The sequence below is a fragment of the Pecten maximus genome, chromosome 13 (genome assembly GCF_902652985.1).
Source record: "Pecten maximus chromosome 13, xPecMax1.1, whole genome shotgun sequence".
Classification (NCBI taxonomy): Eukaryota; Metazoa; Mollusca; class Bivalvia; order Pectinida; family Pectinidae; genus Pecten; species Pecten maximus.
The window spans coordinates 15,191,418-15,210,340 of record NC_047027.1 but is presented as its reverse complement, the minus strand read 5'-3'; the positions used below and the strand labels follow the sequence as shown (position 1 = coordinate 15,210,340).

The 18,923-nt window shown below is 35.7% G+C and overlaps 1 protein-coding gene and 1 long non-coding RNA gene across 2 annotated transcripts; one reads left to right on the top strand and one right to left on the bottom strand.

The window, feature by feature from the left end:
- The first annotated feature begins 4,794 nt into the window (after positions 1-4,794).
- LOC117341129 lies at positions 4,795-11,314 on the top strand. The gene is made up of 4 exons (XM_033902973.1): positions 4,795-5,186; positions 5,616-5,700; positions 6,263-6,348; positions 9,909-11,314. Exons 1-4 carry the CDS (start codon positions 4,863-4,865, stop codon positions 10,104-10,106), a joined length of 693 nt encoding a protein of 230 aa, XP_033758864.1. The 5' UTR covers positions 4,795-4,862; the 3' UTR covers positions 10,107-11,314.
- LOC117341130 lies at positions 10,327-15,277 on the bottom strand. The gene is made up of 3 exons (XR_004535554.1): positions 15,146-15,277; positions 13,602-13,740; positions 10,327-12,793 (listed from the first exon to the last, which is right to left on the bottom strand). It is a non-coding gene; the product is annotated as an uncharacterized LOC117341130 (long non-coding RNA).
- Positions 15,278-18,923: the final 3,646 nt, after the last annotated feature.

The window sequence follows — 18,923 nt, the reverse complement described above, 5'->3', positions numbered from 1 at the left end:
TCTATTCTTGTCCGTTTGTCTAATGGATTTGCTCGGTATTTATACCATGCGGATATAGTATTGTTATCATTGTAACATCACACCAAACACCGATCTTACCTTAAGCCGTTTAACTCATAGGGGTTATCTCCCTTGATACATTATTGCCCATATTCTTGTGCAAGAGTTTGTATATCTTGACGTTTTTGTCGTTACTGTAAACTTTGAATTGATATTTAGTATTTTTGTTTTCTTCGTAAATCTAAGATAGTTTGCTACCTTATTGGTAAACACTTTAGTCAAAAAGTAAGTAATTAATATCTATTTTTACTGTTTGTCATCTTATTGAAAAAATATGCTTTTAATAAGTTCACAGCTATACATTTGCAATATCATTTATCCCTCTCTCGAATATTTGCCAAATTTGCATCACGGCGCTGCAGAAAGCGGAAAAGGAAAGCGATAATAAAACGCATACCAATGTAGATCAAATCAAGTTATTACATCACAATACGATTGTAGCTGGAAACGATGGTGGGACGTTTGAATGAAGGATTGACTGAACAAATGACTGGGTCAGTGGATAAAAAGATAAACTACGTTTAATCACACAACATACAATAATGAGATTCGTATCTACATATCTGACAGCTTAGAATCTGGCTCTCGGATCTTACTAGTCAATAAGTAAGTCCCTTTCGTTGTAAGAATTGTACAAAAGACACACACAGGATATCAACACATTTTAATAGAAATTCAGAGTAACACGTGCATATAGAAGAGCCGAAATTAATTTAATTTTATCATACAGCTACCTTTTAGGACTTATCATTGATGTCGGGAGTCTGAAGTATTGATAGCCAGGTGACGATGAACGAACGATTTAGCCTGTGTTCGTAGTCATAGAAAGGTTTGGTTTTGGTTCTGTAATGTTTAATGACGGCCTCCCCTGTGCGAGAAATACATGCTTGTGGTATAGGCTTTGGATACATTATTGCTACCCACTTGTTAATATTTATATTCTCTGTAATGTACTGTTTACGAGAATAAAACAAAATATCAATATCATTGTGGTGGCTGCGGTACGTTTGTTTGTCTCCTTGTGATGTTGCGAAACTGATACCAACTTTATAGCACTACCTCACTGAAGGATACTGCCGAAGACACCAAAGAAGATCACTATTTCCATATTCTTAACTGATAACTAAAGAACCAGCCTGATGTGGCGATCATGTATAGGTCACACAGAACCAAAAATGTCGATCTCAAAACCAGGACCAACGAACTGATTATTAAGTCCTCGCAACAGTAACGTCACATGAGATCGAGCTCAAACATTTTCATCCTATTCTTCACCTTTTAACTCATAAAATGTCATCGAGCCAGTATATTAGTGTATTAATTTTTAACAACTTGAAACAAAAGATAAAAACTGAGAGACAAATGTTACAGGATTAGATGATCACTTCTGTTTCAGTTACCCTCTCTGGCAATCGGGAACCGTCGGCACTTTCCGTAAACGAAAAAAAAAAATCGTTTACGGAAAGTGCCGACGGTTCCCGATTGCCCTCTCTATATTGCCCAACGGTTACTGTTCATTATCTCCAAGTATTTCTATGTGGCTGTTAACGTGGAGACAATACTATGATACATGTTTTATGGAATTTGACTCGAAGATTTGTTATTGATACCGACCATCTTATTAAATATTAGTGAGCAATTTAAGCCGTTAGTATGACTGACGAGTCCTGGAAATAAAAACACAGTTGTATGGTGCAGTTTGAATAATTTCGGTTTTACCACATCTAGCTCTGGATTTGTTTTTAAAAAGATGTTGATAGCTCATGTTTTTGTACAATCCTTATAGATGTATCGGTGTTGCTACCAGTCTTGACTTGCTAGATTTTACTGTGCTGACATACATATTATGTTTGATTTTTGAGTTAATCTTTCTAATATTTAGTATCTAGTTTATAAATCTATATATATTATACAAAGTCGCACGTTTATGACGCTATATATACCATATACAATTAGTTTTCACTTTATGAGATTTCATGAAACGAGTTAAAGATTTATTTTTTTGGAAGCCTTGGCAAATCAAACAGACGATTGGCATTACCATGGGAACAAGCTGTGCCCGTCTGTTGACCGATTTGTTTTGTTTTTATATGAAGCTGGTGATATTGAAGCACTTATCGGAGCAGATAGCAGAGTCCTTGATTTCACCTATAGCTACATAATGCATATTGAAAATGTGTTATCTTTAAATAATAAACACTTGATTGACATGTCGATCTGTAGAACTTGAAATCAAGGAAGCTCCTTCAATATCAGCCACTTACCTCGATGTTTACATAAAACACCACGAACAGCTTACATCTAAGCTGTATGATAAGCGTTGTGATTTCAAATTGCCAATTGTTGATTTTCTATTTCTAGATTATTGATATCACTACATCCCCTACACAGTTGACTCGATATTAAAGGACTCGTTCTCATTATCACCATTCCCGTGACTGATGTCGACAATTGGCGGTTAAATTAACAACACAGGATTGCGAGAGTTGCAGGTTGATTAAAAACATGGTAAAGTTCTATCGCTGACAGCTTGGTCTCACATGGAAATATTCAAGTAATATGAAGTCAGACGTGTTGTGATATGCCGAGTGGTTCTGCTGTCGCCGCTCTAGTTCTCATTTTGAGATCGTGACTTAATCCAGATTTGACTAAGATTTGTTTGGCAGGTGTCGTCGTGACGTAGATTGTTTGGCGGGGTCGTCGTGACCTAGATTAATTTGGTGGATATCGTTGTGACCTAGATTTTTTGGCAGGGCCGTAGGTGACCTAGATTTGTTTGACGGATGTCGTCGTTGAAGCAGAAGATACTCACCCTACGAAACACACAGTCTTATTCTAATACTTTACAACGAGTCTCCATGCAAATATTTTTTTGTTTTATATATTTTGTCCACCTTTTACCGACTTTGAATTACGTTTTGGCTTATTATGTCAGTAGTCTTTTTCTCGCATACCTCCAGGAAACGGGTTTCAAAGTCAAAATGTGGATGGTTCAATCAATTCATGACGTCACGTCACTGATCATAGTATGACGTCACAATCGATTTCTGACTGGCACATCCAATGAAAAACGCTCCAGGATATGTTTACACTAGTAGCATTCACTGGATAACAGGCCTATTACGTAATAAACATAAATCGATTTGTATCTTTATTTCGACTTTTTCCTTGGGATACCATAATTAATTTGATTGAGTATCATGATATTCCTAACGGCACCGGTTAATTTGGCCAAAAAATAACACGAAACAAACTAAATATGTAAAAATATATACATGTACATAATGTAAATATTATGAAAGGATGAATGTGACTCTTGTGGTCAGACCGACAGCCTTCAGATAGTTCATACTTTTGCATAATTATGTTAGTATAACCGAATAAAAGTTTGAGACATGTTATACAGGAGACCATTCACCAATAGTTGGCTTAATCGAGGGTAATTTGTTGTTTGCATATCAATTTTACTCTTTGTTCCACAGAGATGCTAAACTTTAGCTACAGACGGTTTTAATCGGTAAAATGAAATTCATAATTTATTGGTGGAAATGACAACACCATTTTCGTAGTGCTGTTTGATGTTTCTTTAACTAGATGTCTAGGTACGAAGCAAAATATAGCATGAGAACTTTATTTATTTACAGGAAAAAATTGCATCGTATAATTAGTATTTTTCGTATATGTATTTTCCAGATAGCTGTTGCCAAGACTCCGACAGATAGTTAGAATAGATCATTACTTTCAGTATGTCGTTAGCTTTTATATGTTCGAATGACAGATAGACAGCTTGAGCTGTTCGGAAGCCGACTTCCAAATGCTGCATTTGGTGCAACCATGGCTGCGACAGGGATATCGTATATTTTGCCCGTTGCCCCAGTCCTAAAGTATTTCAAATATCTCCATAATATAATATCCTGAAATAAATACGCACTCGTACAACAATTTAGAATAGAAAGCTGCAGGTCATGTCAAGATCCAATAATACGAGTCCGGGGGATACTTTCACGAACATATATGGTTATACATTAGGGGAGAGATGGTATCGATAGTACTATAACGTCAGCCTATCAATAAGCTAAAGACCATCGCTCATTCTGCGGGAATAGGGGTCCCTTGTAGCCGCCAATGTGGTAACATGACATGGATCATATCTATGTGCTCTCGAATGTCCATAAAATTCGGCGAGGAACATAATTGTTCGCCTATTGTGACAGGAAGTGAGATTATACCACTGCTCAAGTATGGGGCGACATCGATAACGAAATAAAGCAATATGCTTCCCCATACCTCTCAATCATAAACCCCAACATTCTTTACCAGCAGATTGTGGTAGACTGATGGTTACCCGGGTATTTCCGGTATTGAACTATCACATCTGTTCGTGTTTGTGTTGGAAGGAAATCAAACAAAGAACTACAAACAGAGCCGGATATTGCGGTGTGAAATGATGTTGGTGTAAATTGATTAGATCATTGCTGACTTTTATTTTCAAATATCATCATTATTTTTAAAATATCTATGAAACACGTTCCTTCTATCATGGTTGACCGTTTTTATTAACCCGGGTATAGGTCTATTAGGTCTATTTTTGGTCTCTTTGACGATCGAAACGGAAAACCAGAACACACTTGGGAGGGTCACGTCACGTGACTCATTGACATTTACCAAGATCGTGATCTGCTGCGCCACCCAATCACAATGCATATCATATCACGAAATTCCACTATAAATATTTTATATTGGGCACGGAACCTGCATTTCTCATTTTAATACAGAGGGACCCGATATTCTTGACCATCGATATGTTTTCTTCGGTCTTTGCACTGTTCATGTTCACATTTGTGCAACTTTCGGAGTGTTCAAGCTGTGTGGAAGTCAGTTCAGACATGATGAAGAGATTTGTCAGTGGGCAGAAAATTATATCTGGGGGAATTCAACATGAAGAATTATATTCCCTGAGAGACTGTATTAAAGAGTGTTGGCTGCAATCTCGGTGTAAAACGATTACGTATCACCGTACAGACCTGACCTGTGACATTGGAGGGACTTTGGCTGTGGTCAAAGATACGAATGACCAGAATTACGTCACCAGTAATAGGACTGACTGGCCACGTCCACTACTCATGGTGAGTTTGTTTATCAGACAGCAATGATAACCAAAACGTAAATATTTTACCTTGTGTTCTTATTTGTTTAAATGATTAAAAGTTATAAGAGCCATTTTGCTTTATTTCTTTTCTAGTTTTATGACAGGTGCAATGCGACATACAAAGCCCCCTTGATATAAGTTAAGCTAGTGTTAGCTTGGTATCACATACATTCCATTATAATCTGATCAAAGGTATATTTGCAAAATTGTGAAACTTCACAGTTTAAAGGAATTTTGTTGTTTTTACGTAATAAAGTATGAAATATATGGTGAATATTATGGGTCCCAGCATCTTTTCGAAGTCTCTGTGTATATCAACAATATTATACTAGATGTTCCTCAGTCTAGTTACAGCATTTTGTAATGTTATCCGATTGGTGTTGACATTTCCTCTGCACCAACAAAGGACCTAGTAGGTGTGTGTGGTAACCATACCTGTACAGCAGATGAGAGATGTGTCGCTCTGGGGAACGGCAAACAGCATTGTATAGGTACGTTTAATCTACTCTAAATTATGGATATACAAATTCTGCGGATGATGTAGTTTTTTCTGAGTTTCTGAGTATAACTTCTATTCCACACGAGGAATGCTCTAACAATAATCCCTACGTCATTTAACAGTGTCATGTAATTCATGCAATGTATGTTTCTTTAGTTTATGACATTTGTAATACATGATTCATTCCTTGTCATATCACACCTGATCATTATAATTGTAATCGTCAGCGACCAATGATCGTCCTGACTGTTATTACACGTGATCATTGTAATCGTCAGTGATCAATGATCGTCCTGACTGTTATTACACGTGATCATTGTAATCGTCAGTGATCAATGATCGTCCTGACTGTTATTACACGTGATCATTGTAATCGTCAGTGATCAATGATCGTCCTGACTGTTATTACACGTGATCATTGTAATCGTCAGTGACCAATGATCGTCCTGACTGTTATTACACGTGATCATTGTAATCGTCAGTGACCAATGATCGTCCTGACTGTTATTCGTCTGGTGCATATTTCAATGTATAATAATTCTTTTTTTCTGTAGCTCTGACATACGTGCCTGACTTCGTGTTATTTATAAAGACACTTTACTGGTTTGGAAGAGATAAGAAACCATGGGCAGATGCTGAGGTAATATTTAAACCGTAAGACTATGTCAAGGGGATGGTGGATCGACCCAAAATAATCCTCTGTGTGTACAAAGTCTAGGTTTATACATAATTAGATTCTGGATTACGAGGATTAGGAACCTTCTGGGAGAGGGCCATAGATAACGAATGGCAACATGCAAACGTTTTTGTTATTAAGTCTTATTAAAATGATGTGAACGATGGCCGAGGATTATGGAGCTTACGGCGGCAGGTTTATAGTGCAAACAAACTCAAAATAAACAAAAGCTAAATATAAACAAAACACCGATCTGCATTGATACCATTAAAAGTACAAGAGGACTAGGTGTCTCGTAAGGGGTGGGGGTGGGGGTGGGGGTGGGGGCGTGTTCTGCTTTATCGGCTACATTCAGCATGTTAACATGAACGTAGACAGGGAAACGTCTATTATGTAATGATTCACAACAAAATATGTAATCTTTCGAGACGTCACCGGAAGTCCATATGTATTGATGTTTATGTGAAAATGGCACGTGCCTTTCATAAATATTTTCTAATTGTTTAACTCTGTTTTATTTTAATTTCTTGTCTAACATTTCCCAAATGTTTTATAGTCTATTTCGTCCTGGAGTTAGTACTGTGGACGCTATCTTTGCTTTGCAATCAATTATTTCAAAACTTTGTCAGAAAAAAAGAGATTATATTGTTGTTTTGTTGATTTTCGTAAGTCATTTGATTACGTTGATAGGGTAAGTCTGTGGTATAAATTATCAAAGTTGGGCATCAGAGGTAAATTCCTAAAGACAGTTAAGTCCCTTTATTCTTTGGTAAAGTCGTGTGTATTAATTAATGGCAGATGCTCAAATTATTTCACAAACAATGTCGGATTGATGCAAGGCGAAATATTGTCCCCGTTACTTTTTTCTGTATTTGTTAATGATTTTGAAAATAGTTTTATTGAAAACGGTGCCACCAATTACGACTTTGGAGAACTGAGTTTATTCCTACTACTGTTTGCAGATGATTTAGTATTAATCTCTGAAACAATCGATGGTCTTCAAAATCTCTTAAATAACTTATATGAATACTCCGAAAAATGGAATCTAGAAGTGAATACGGATAAAACCAAGATAGTTGTTTTCAGAAATGGTGGTCGTATAAAAGACAATGAATTTTGGAAATATAATGGCTGTAACATTGATATAGTAGACAATTTTTGTTATCTCGGTGCCCTGTTCAGATTTGATAATAAGTTTACCCATATGGTTAAGCATGTGGCTGATCAGGGTCGTAAAGCACTTTTTGCTTTACGGTCCAAATGCAACCGTTTTCAACTAAATATTAAGACATTGCTAAATCTTTTTGATACATTTGTTGGAAGTGTTTTAAATTACTCTTGTGAAATATGGGGGAGGTATAATTCTACAGTAATAGAAAAAATTCATTTGGAATTTTGTAAAAATATACTTGGTGTTAAGAAATCTACCTGTAGTGCTATGGTTTATGTTGAATTAGGTCGATTGCCACTGGCAAATGAGCACATAATTAGGATGATAAAATATTGGTTTAAGTTATTAAGTCATGAAAATTGTATCTTAAATGAAGTTTACAGTTTTTTGTTACTAGAAACTGAAAAAGTTTATCCAAAATCTAATTGGTTAGTATTTGTAAAACAGAAACATTTTGAACTTGGGTTGGGTTTTATATGGGTGAGGCATACTCCTTCCGACATCATATTATTACCTTTGATTAAACAGGGTCTTGAGGATCAGGCTAAGCAGACGATATTTAATTCTTTAAGTATTTCTAGTAAGTGTGACTTATATAAGTATCTTGTAGACAATGTCACTTTAAAATATTATTTAACCAAATCATTACATAAACAACATAGAATTGCAATAACTAAGTTACGCTTGTCTGCACACAATCTTGCTATGGAAGTTGGTAGAAGTAGAAATATTGACAGGAAAAATAGACTTTGTATAAACTGTACTCAAAACGAGGTTGAGGATGAATTTCACTTTTTACTTATATGTCCTAAATATTCAGAGATAAGGAAGAAATTTATCAAAAAATATTACTGGTACAAACCTTCTGTCTTTAAAGTTTTAAATTTACTGAACTCAAATAAAATAAAGGAACTACACAGATTAGGTAAATTCATTATACACGCAAAAAAATAGAGAATGATGTAATATGTGTTTAATTATGTTGCAAATGTATTGATAAATGTATATATAGATTAATCGTAAATATTATAATGTACCTTATGTAATATGTATATTATAATGTTAATGTTCATCTTCATATGTTATTCTTTGTATTCTGTACAATATGTAATATTATGTAATATGTTTTGTACACCACTGATTGGCTGTCAAGCCAAACGTAATAAAATGAATTGAATTGAATATTAACCGACACACATTATCACCTGGTGATTGTATTTTGTGCGTAGCGACGTCACATGTAACAACAATGGTCTATTGTATTTTAGTTCACCCGAGACGAAGTTTCAAGTGACCTATTCTAATTGCCTTTTGCCCGTCGTCGTGCGTCGTGCGTCGGCCTACGTCTGTAAACAATTTTCCAAAACCGCACAACCAAATTCAATGAAATTTTGACAGGAAGCTTCCATGGTCAAAGGTCAACAAAAATTGGGAATGCTATGGTCCCAACCTCACAGGGGCTTGAGGGCCGGGGCAAAAAGGGTCAAATTGACTAAAATTTCAAAAATCTTCTTCTCAACTCCTAGATTTGGTAGAATCAAATACTCTTCACAGATAGAAAGGTCTTAAGGTGCTTTACCGAAACAGTGATATCCATGACCCTGGGGTCTCACGTTTGCCCCTGGGGAGGAGAGGGGATAATTTTTACTAAGGTGTATTTAGGGAAATCACATTTTCACTATCATTTGTTTGGTTTCTACTGGGAATCATTCTAACTTTGTTAACATTATCAGCAAGGGATGACAGCTTGATGGTATGCACATGTTGGCACTGACTGACCCCCTTGGCTGATGGGATGGGCCAAACATATATTCCAAAACTCACGTGACCGTTAAGGTCAATGGGCCTTTTGTTTGGTCACGTCATCTTTATATAGTTTTTTTTTTAGTTTGTATTATAAAAAAAATCAAATACTAGCAAATACAACAATTCGTGTCTAAATAGTATTATTTCGTATGGAAAGATGGCAAAGAAAACCCAGTTTACGGAAATGAACCGGGTTATATCTTTCAGACGTATTCATACTCAGCATATGTAATGCGTGGGAAATCAGCACATGAAACGATGTTTTCATACTGTATTCAATGTGTTTTCATGGTCAAATGTTTGTTGTTATCACTTGGTATGTTCATATAAAGAATCAGCACTCGAATGTAAATATATCGCTTTGTACTAGAGTAATGTGTCCACTCTTATGTTGCTGCGTTTCAGAAAGACATAAGTTCATATTTTATGTTTCTTTATTCTAAAGTGGCATTGCGTTTTAAAATTTCCATGTTGCTGTCTTTAGAGTGACATATTTTAGAGTGATATTGCTACTGTACAATGACGTCGCATATGTTTTATGTTTCAGAATGACTGTGCTGCCTACGGTGGGTCCCTAGCCCGACTGGATTCTCAGTCAATCAATACCTTCTGTTTGAAAGAAATGACTGCTAGAAGTAAGAAAAATATCCACATATCAAATCTTTATCTTATTCATCCATGCAATTTATGGACCGAGAAAATTATATATGTCACGCTACCTATACGAGTGTGTTGCGTTGACTAAAACAAAAGGTCAACGACGATATTTGACATCACTTACAATATCTGACGTCCAGTAGGACTCTGCCCATGCGTAGAACACAACCACAAGTTTGATCCGTATTGTCGTTTCATATAACTACGCCTTGGTCATCCATCGTCCACTTATTTTGTTAAATTCATCTAAATATTGCAGACATCCAGTAAACACTAAAAAAATAATAACATACACTACGACTACATCATTAAAATTGCGATCATACATTTTTACTGGTTCAGTTCGCAGTTATACAAAGGGAAAAGCTTCACTTTAATCGCTTCGAAACACTGAACGTACAAATAATTAAGTGATTCAAAACATTCCTCTTAAATAAAGATTTGCAATTCATATTTATTTCTAATATTGCTGGAAACATTCCCCAGAAAATCTGGATAGATAACTCATTACTGTTCTCGTTGCAGACCTCCAAACCGTATTCATGGCCGCTAATGATATCGATGTAGAAGGTGAATGGAGATGGGGCAGGGCAGGTGTTTCACTTCGGTATTCCAACTGGTCCCCAGGGACACCGTCTGGTCGTGTCGCGGATGAAGACTGTGCCGCAGTGTTACCTATGGGCTCTTGGATTGATACGCCCTGTCACACCCTACATTATTACATATGTGAGAAACCCTTGGCATGAGGTATTCTATTTAGCCGACAGAAATTCTCATCAACGTTTATATTACGGTGGCACAATCTAATTAAAACATAGATGTTCATTATCACTACGTGTAACGTAGTGAGAGTGAGCATCTATATCTAAATTATATTGACATTGACACTGTCATATAAACATGACGTCATCATATTATTGTGATGCCATTCTGTCGTGAAACATTATGTCATAGCAATGATTACATAATGTCGCCATGGAACATGACATCACCACAAGTATTGTTTATAGACATTTATCACAATGAAACTTTAAAGTCGTGTCAAAATACAAGGAATACATTACCAAAATAACCACCAGGCTTTAACTACCGCCGGTAAACAAATTGGTAAACAACTAGTTTTGTTTTGTTTTGGACTCCAAGAGCGTAAAAAGTGAACTGATCATTTTTGTGTGAGGTGAAATATATCCCTTTAAACGATATACGTTTTTATATCAGTTACTGAACAAATATATTTAAGGAAACACTGAAAGACTTCGTAATAAATTCCCTGCACTATGTTTTGGTTACAAAAAACATTTGTTAATACCGCCAACCCTGTCCAGTAAGTTTGTTATCCTATCTCTGTGCATCAGCTGAATGTTTCATTATTATCTTTTTATTTTTATTTTCGTTTAACAATTTGAAATAAATTCAATTGTCTGAATGCTAGTTAGTGTTCGTGTTTTTAATATTACAGACCAGGGCATTACAATATTTCATATAATCTACGGATTGAAAAAATCACTCGTTACTTTTTGTGTGTCTGACAAAACGTCCAATACAATAACCCAAGGACGAGTCCAGGCTTACTCCTGAGAAAAGTTGTTTTTTCTTTAATTTTGAAATCATTCATCCCCGTTGGAATCTGAAGTTTCTACATTCTCGACAAAGACAATTTGATAATAATAACTGAAAGTAAGAAAAGAATGTTGCATATTTCTTTCACAATACCAAATTCACACACTTAACGATCATCCCCTTGAAGTTTGAGCGTCCCTCCTTTAGAGTTTAAATGTATTCCGAAGAAATTCTTTCGTGCCAATAAATATATTTTTTGTTGTATATAATAATAATATCATAACACATTTCCGTAGGATTTCTGCATATTAGATAAAATAATACAATAATCTTTGTTCATAATGTCAAAAAGCATACTGTCAATCACAGAATTAGCTGAAAAGATCCCGCGGATTTTTTTTTCTGTTACACGTAAGTCTTTCAACCAATACATTAAATATTAATTTCTCGAATACAAGTTTTACAGGGCTTTATACATATATGACCGTCAGTCTCTGAATTAGTTATAAATATATGACCGTCAGTCTCTGAATTAGTTATAAATATATGACCGTCGGTCTCTGAATTAGTTATAAATATATGACCGCCAGTCTCTGAATTAGTTATAAATATATGACCGTCGGTCTCTGAATTAGTTATAAATATATGACCGTCGGTCTCTGAATTAGTTATAAATATATGACCGTCAGTCTCTGAATTAGTTATAAATATATGACCGTCGGTCTCTGAATTAGTTATAAATATATGACCGTCGGTCTCTGAATTAGTTATAAATATATGACCGTCGGTCTCTGAATTAGTTATACATATATGGCCGTCAGTCTCTGAATTAGTTATAAACATTCGTTTTACTGGTAAAAGTGATATTTTCAATCCACACATTATATATACAATTCCCAAACACATGATTTACTGGTACATATAAGGATAGTACTGCTGTCCGTACCCCCCACCGAACTGACCACTGGTGTACTGACCACTGGTGTAGTCGTATGGAGAGTAAGGAGGAGGTCTGTTGGTACCAGAGCTGCCCTTGGTAGGGATTCCCATGTCCCTCAGTAAAGCCGTTATCCCTGTATCTTCCATCACGTCCTTTGAGAATCGTTTAACACTCGGATCAAACCTAAGGAAGCGGAGAAGTATCCATAGACTGGCCGTTTCGATGTTAAGTAATAAGAGTTCCGGCTGTCAGGGCTGTCGTGGCCTCTAACTGCTCTGCAATGACATAGATGAAAATTCTCGCCGTTATAAGTGGTACGCTATAAACATTCGATAAAGATTTATGTTCGTCGATATTTTACCTATTTTGTTTTCCTTTTGCACAAAATTCTAACAAATAATTATAACGAATAAGAAATTACATGAAATATGAAAAAATAAGTTTCAATTCAGGATTGTTAATTAAAAACCCAGGTCAACGTAAGCACTAGCAATTGGTTAGCAGAGGCATTTTTCGAGTTCTTATTTCTGATAAACATGGTTTCATTGCCACTAATCAGGTTCTCACTTTGAGAACATGTAATGCATTTATTAACATATATCAGGATAGCGTGTGCCGTCTATGAACCCGTCGTATATCCTCATTTTACTGTCTCAATGACCTTGTGTTCATATTTATTGTCGTATTATCGATTATCGATTTTGATTTAGTTTGCATGCAACTGCATATTGTTGTATTCTTAAGTCAAATGTGCTTACGTGTCTCATGTTTGACAATAATAACTAGGAATGCCGAAATAATAACGAAATCATAAGGCAAAATCGACAGAATGGTGACCATCGAAAAAGTACAAGTATGAATAAGACCACGTGCTCCGGAGGTAAGCGTCTTCCCCTTCATCGACGACACCCGCCATATATATAATTCTCGGTGAAATCCTGGTAAATCTTCACTCTCAGAATGAAAGTTCGGGTGGCAACAAAGCTGGCTCATGAAAACTTTAGTTTCGAATACATTGTAACAACAACCAAATCGGCGTTCTCGTAGTCAGCTTTTCATAATATTATTGTACCCCTCACTTACCTCGATCTGACAAAGGCGAGAAATACAGGGCTCCAAATATAACCCAAAGGAGGATATTCATATTGAAGATACAGATTCCTCACGCGCGCGTCCTTTCCTGTCTTTACGAGCTGTTGATAATGGCCTCATCACTGGAATACTGCAGAATAAAAGACAAATCGTCCATTAGCCGTTGTTAATTGTTTGTTGTATGTGTCAGCTTCGAACTGAATTTTTTTATTTTTTTTTTTTTTTTATTATTTGTTCTTTACTAGGATAGTGACAGACCACGAAACAATTCTATCATTCCTTCATGCTATTCACATTTGATCTTAATCGGCCAACTCTGAGTTTTGAAACATTTAACTTCATAATGATTGCCCAATTTAATTAATATCATCCCGTTCAGATTTAAACTACCAATGATATATTCAAATTTTAACGTGTCAAAACAAATAAAAAGTATACAACTATTAGTGTTAATCTTGATTGCGTAAGGAAATATTCTCTGTACTTCTGGGTCTTTCTACCATCAGGTCAGCATGTGATAGTGGCATAGTTTGTTTATTTGTTGGTTGAGGATGTGGCTCAATGAAGTCTTTGGTTTGTTTATAGTTTAGAGTAAATATGTGTCTTACGATATGCATATAAGTACGTCAGTATTTGTTTCAAGAACATATTTTGTATGCATGCTTTCCAAATGTACAAGTGCTATTTTACCTGAATAGAATTTTTTGTGTGTTTAATACATGAATAAATACGCAGATTTTCTTTCTTGACTAAAATGGAATACTCTCTACTTCCGGGTTCTGCAATACCCTGTAGTGCTTACGACACCAAGCTCCATGACATGTCACTTACACGGTACAGTGTAACGTATTGACCTTTCAACGAGAACATTATGTATCACTAATATTACAAACCGTATCTCCGTATTAATATTAAAATCATTGGGATTGACTTTAAAAGATAATTAATAAGATGATAGATGAACATTACGAGGGCTGATTGATAAGTTGTGAGCCTCATATTGAAGGATTTGAAATTTGCCCGACATATTGTATTATTTTTCAACATAATCCCCTTTAGTATCTATACACTTTTGCCAGCGGTGTTTGAGAGCCCCAATGCCACTTTTATAGAACTCCTTTTCTTGGCTGTTCAGAAAGTCATCCACTGCAAGTTAGCGTAGTATGTTAATTTAGACCTAAAGAAGCTGACTAATAGAACCAGGAAAACGAAAGATCAAATCTTGCATAGGAAATATATTTGTATACAAAACCATTCACCAATTACGACACGTGGGAACGTATCATCTTCAAACTTATTTATTCTCTGTCGTTGTTATGTGGGTTATTATTTTTCCTGTTGACACTTCCTTGACACCCGTCCTCGTTATTGTGAACCTAGGTTCTGGTCGGGCGTTATACCCAATACGAACAAGATATATACATATGGTATATACTGTTGTAATATATCCTACCCTACCAGGTGAAGTTTACAAGCTTTACAAAGGAAGTTCAGCGGAATTAATATTCCGTTACTCCATTACATAATCAACATACCTTCATTTCTCGTTCAAGATTCCAGGGTCTGGTCGTGAAACATTTTTTTTCTACCTGACAGTATGGTATCCCAACACCCTAATGAGACTACAGGAATACACCCTTACAAAGTCGTATACATACATCACACTATCACCACGGAAACACCTGAGGCGCCCAGCCAGGTAAACCCAATTAGCTCGGTATACTGGCCTACGGATCCATCTCTTCGCCATGCTTTCACAGACTTTATACAGGTAAACGTGGATTGGGGTAGTGGTTTGCACTCACACCTGTCCGCAAGTGATATATATTCGTTAACGGCGAAGTTCAGTAAGCCTCTAGCTAACTAAAATATAAAAGTGACGAATTTTTAAAACTTGGGTCTTCTACATCAACCCATTATTGATTTTTAATTTCTTTATACCTTACTTACAGAAGAAGCTTTTATCTGCGTTCAAATTTGTTACTCTATACATTATAGGGTTTATTCTGTCATAACACACCTAATTTCTGTAATATCCCAATGATAATGTCTAAAACATCCTTTTACAGCTTGATTGACTCTTATATGACGAATTCTTTGTAGTACCAACAATACGGAAATTATTTTTTTGCCTTCAAAGACATTCAAAATCAGTCAAATTATAAAGACTACATAGACATTTTCATAAATTCCGAAACGCTGATTTAGAACTAATTAATTAAACATTTCTTACAAAAGAAAAAAGAAAACCGTGTCATGCCGAATTGAAAACGTTACTTTTTTTCTCATTTAAGCAATGATGCGTTTTTGTTTTGTTTCATTGGGGTATGAACAATATTTTGTTTGCAAACTGTATGAATCGCGGATTCTTACAAAAGTTTGCGAATCTGTTTATACCTCTATGAAACTAAAAAATAATTGACATCAACGCTTATGATTAATTTTTGAAAATGATTTTCAAAACTAAAACATGTTTTATGTATAATTGAACTGATCTAATAAGGGATTATTTTTCACAAATTAATACGCAAGGTCAATGGCCCTATTGTGACGTCACATTTTCACGTACCTGTTTCTATCACCAGATGGGATATGTTCCGATTATAAACCTGTTTTGCGTCAACGTATGTTTTTTTTTCGCAATATCGGCTGTGGTGTAAGGATATGACCTATAGTACTAATTGATATGCAAAACTGACAATTGTGGAAATATGATTAAATATAAAATTATTACAAATCATAACAAATTTATATCATTCGAGGCAATAAATTGATAAAAATGAATTATCACAAAAGCATTTGCGAACTACTATTTGTGTGTTATCATTTCCACGATCCCGTGAAGCGACCTTCTAAACACGTTGAACCTTATATCCGGTAAAAGGCCATCGTGTCCAAAAAGAAAACGCATTTTGAATTTCTATCATGTATGCTTAAAAATGAATTTTATTCAATAATAGTAATGGGTTTTCATGTCTTTGGAGTTGAATAACAAACATATTTGGTAGAAACAATATTAGTGTCGTACTTCTGTCCACAAGGTAAACACCGTCACGTGAACCGACATATTTATGGGTTAGTCTAGTGGTCTCTGGCGTACAATGATGTCCCCGACATGTTCATATGGTTACACATCCATTGATTAATATTCTGTAGCGAAAAGGTTCCACTGTTGCAACTGGTGTGACGCCAACATCAAGACCTCTATGGTCACTGACATTAAATTGTCATCTTGTCATTTATATATAGAGAGAGCACTTTAAGTCTTGCACGACGTTCACCACAGATATCCCAAGACCGTTAGACTTCCGTTGGCAAACCCGTTCCTATCTTCCTGCAGGTGTCTCGGAAAGGCTCTTGGTCGTGGCTACGTTCGTCTACCCTCACCATCAATAAAGCTATTGATGATTCAAATCAACCTTTAATCACGCCAGTACGATACCAAGATACGTCATAATTGTTTGAGGTCAACATAAAGCCATTGATGGGGTTATTGGGTGGAGTACTGCCCCCGGTGAGAGCTTTCCCGTGGAGGAAGATACGTTCATTCACTGTCAATATAAAACAAAACAGAAACAACCTGTGAGCTTGTTTCGATTTTGAGCATTTGGACAGTACTCCGGATCCGTGTGATCTGGTAACAGGGGCCTATCTGACCCTTCGTGTAACTTTCAATAAACGTCTTGAAATCTTGCACTCCCATGAGTGACCCAATCATTCGTCGACAACGTGCGCATATAAACTTCACTTCCTGGAGAAAGTAAAACGCACATTGAAGCCCTATTCACACTGCTAATGAACCAAATGGATCAATGAGCATGTATCGACATGTGCAGATGCAGAGAAAGAATATGTCTGCTGTATATCGTAAGAGATGTTTAATACTTGGCCCCTACAGGGTTGTGGATGGTTTCTCTGATAATGTATCATTCGGAACGGATCTATTTGACGGAGTAAATCCGCGCAATGTACATAATTTTTTATATGAGTTAAAGTCGTTAAAAGCAGAAAATAAAGCATATCCATTTAAGTTGATATCAAAAGTATAATGTCAAAGGTTTTTCAAAATGCAAATGTACCTACCGAATCTCACGTGATTTATTCGTTTTTGTTTTATAGAAAGCCCTTAAGTCACCAATAAACTCTTCCGGATTTTCCGAAAGTCAGTACCTTAAATGGATCACGGCTTATTTTTTTTCATCTCACCTGGTCCCGGAGGTCTGTAGAGCTTATGCCACAGCGCAGCATTCGTTATTCAAAATTTCCTTAAATCGCTACTAGTCCTGATTGGCTGAATGGATATTAATAAAAACTTGTCTTGAGCGTTATTCGGGAAGTGAGCTCAAATGGTGTATAAATAATGGGTTAGGACACTGTAGAATTTAGTTCCATCGCATATTGATCGTAGGAAACATCTCACGTTTGCTACCATGACCTCGTACACATATAAACACTTTACAATTAATATGAGCATGCATATGTTTTTCCCCGTGTTAATCATTTTTTAATTATCTAGTATTAAGAATATGTGGATATATATACAGTATATATATATATATTTTTTTATTTTTTTTTTATTTGTTAAAGTAATATTACATGTAGTTCGAAATCTTGATAGTTTTGCTATTTGGATCTTTCACTCCAACCAATTATTCATAGTTTTACATTCTATCTGTAGTTTAAACCTTTCAAAAGAAGCATACTTTTAGCCAAATCAGTACTTATAATATATTAACCATGCACTATATAGTAAACGTGTGACCATTATGTTCCTTACATACATGTATATATAATAATCTTTTACTTTGCAACTGTTTCGTAGCTTATATCTTTCATGTATAATATGTATATATCTTATTCATTATTCATATAATTCATCATATATACTTAGTATTCAAGTGATTGTATTCAATATATTCTGTATAAATAATGAACTGATCTACAATATCCATAGTACACCTGTATCCATACATATAATATTAATACCCACCACTCAATTCCGACACTCAATCGAGTATATGCTGAAAATAAGGTGTAAGTTACCTGTATTATTTTATCCTCTTTTCTGTCTTCCTCTTTCTAAAGCATTCAGTATGTTCTTTCTCCTCTACATTATTTCCTTACCCGACTCCCCCTCCTTCCCAAGATATACGTGCGCACACCAGCTATCACCTACGGCATACCTCCTTAACTTCTTTGAGATTTTCACCTTTGACCCTCCATGACGGGTAATGATGTTTGCGCTTGGAGGGCTGCCATAGGATGCTTCTATTGTAAGTTGTCTTGTATTCCAGTCACCTTTGTTTTCAACAA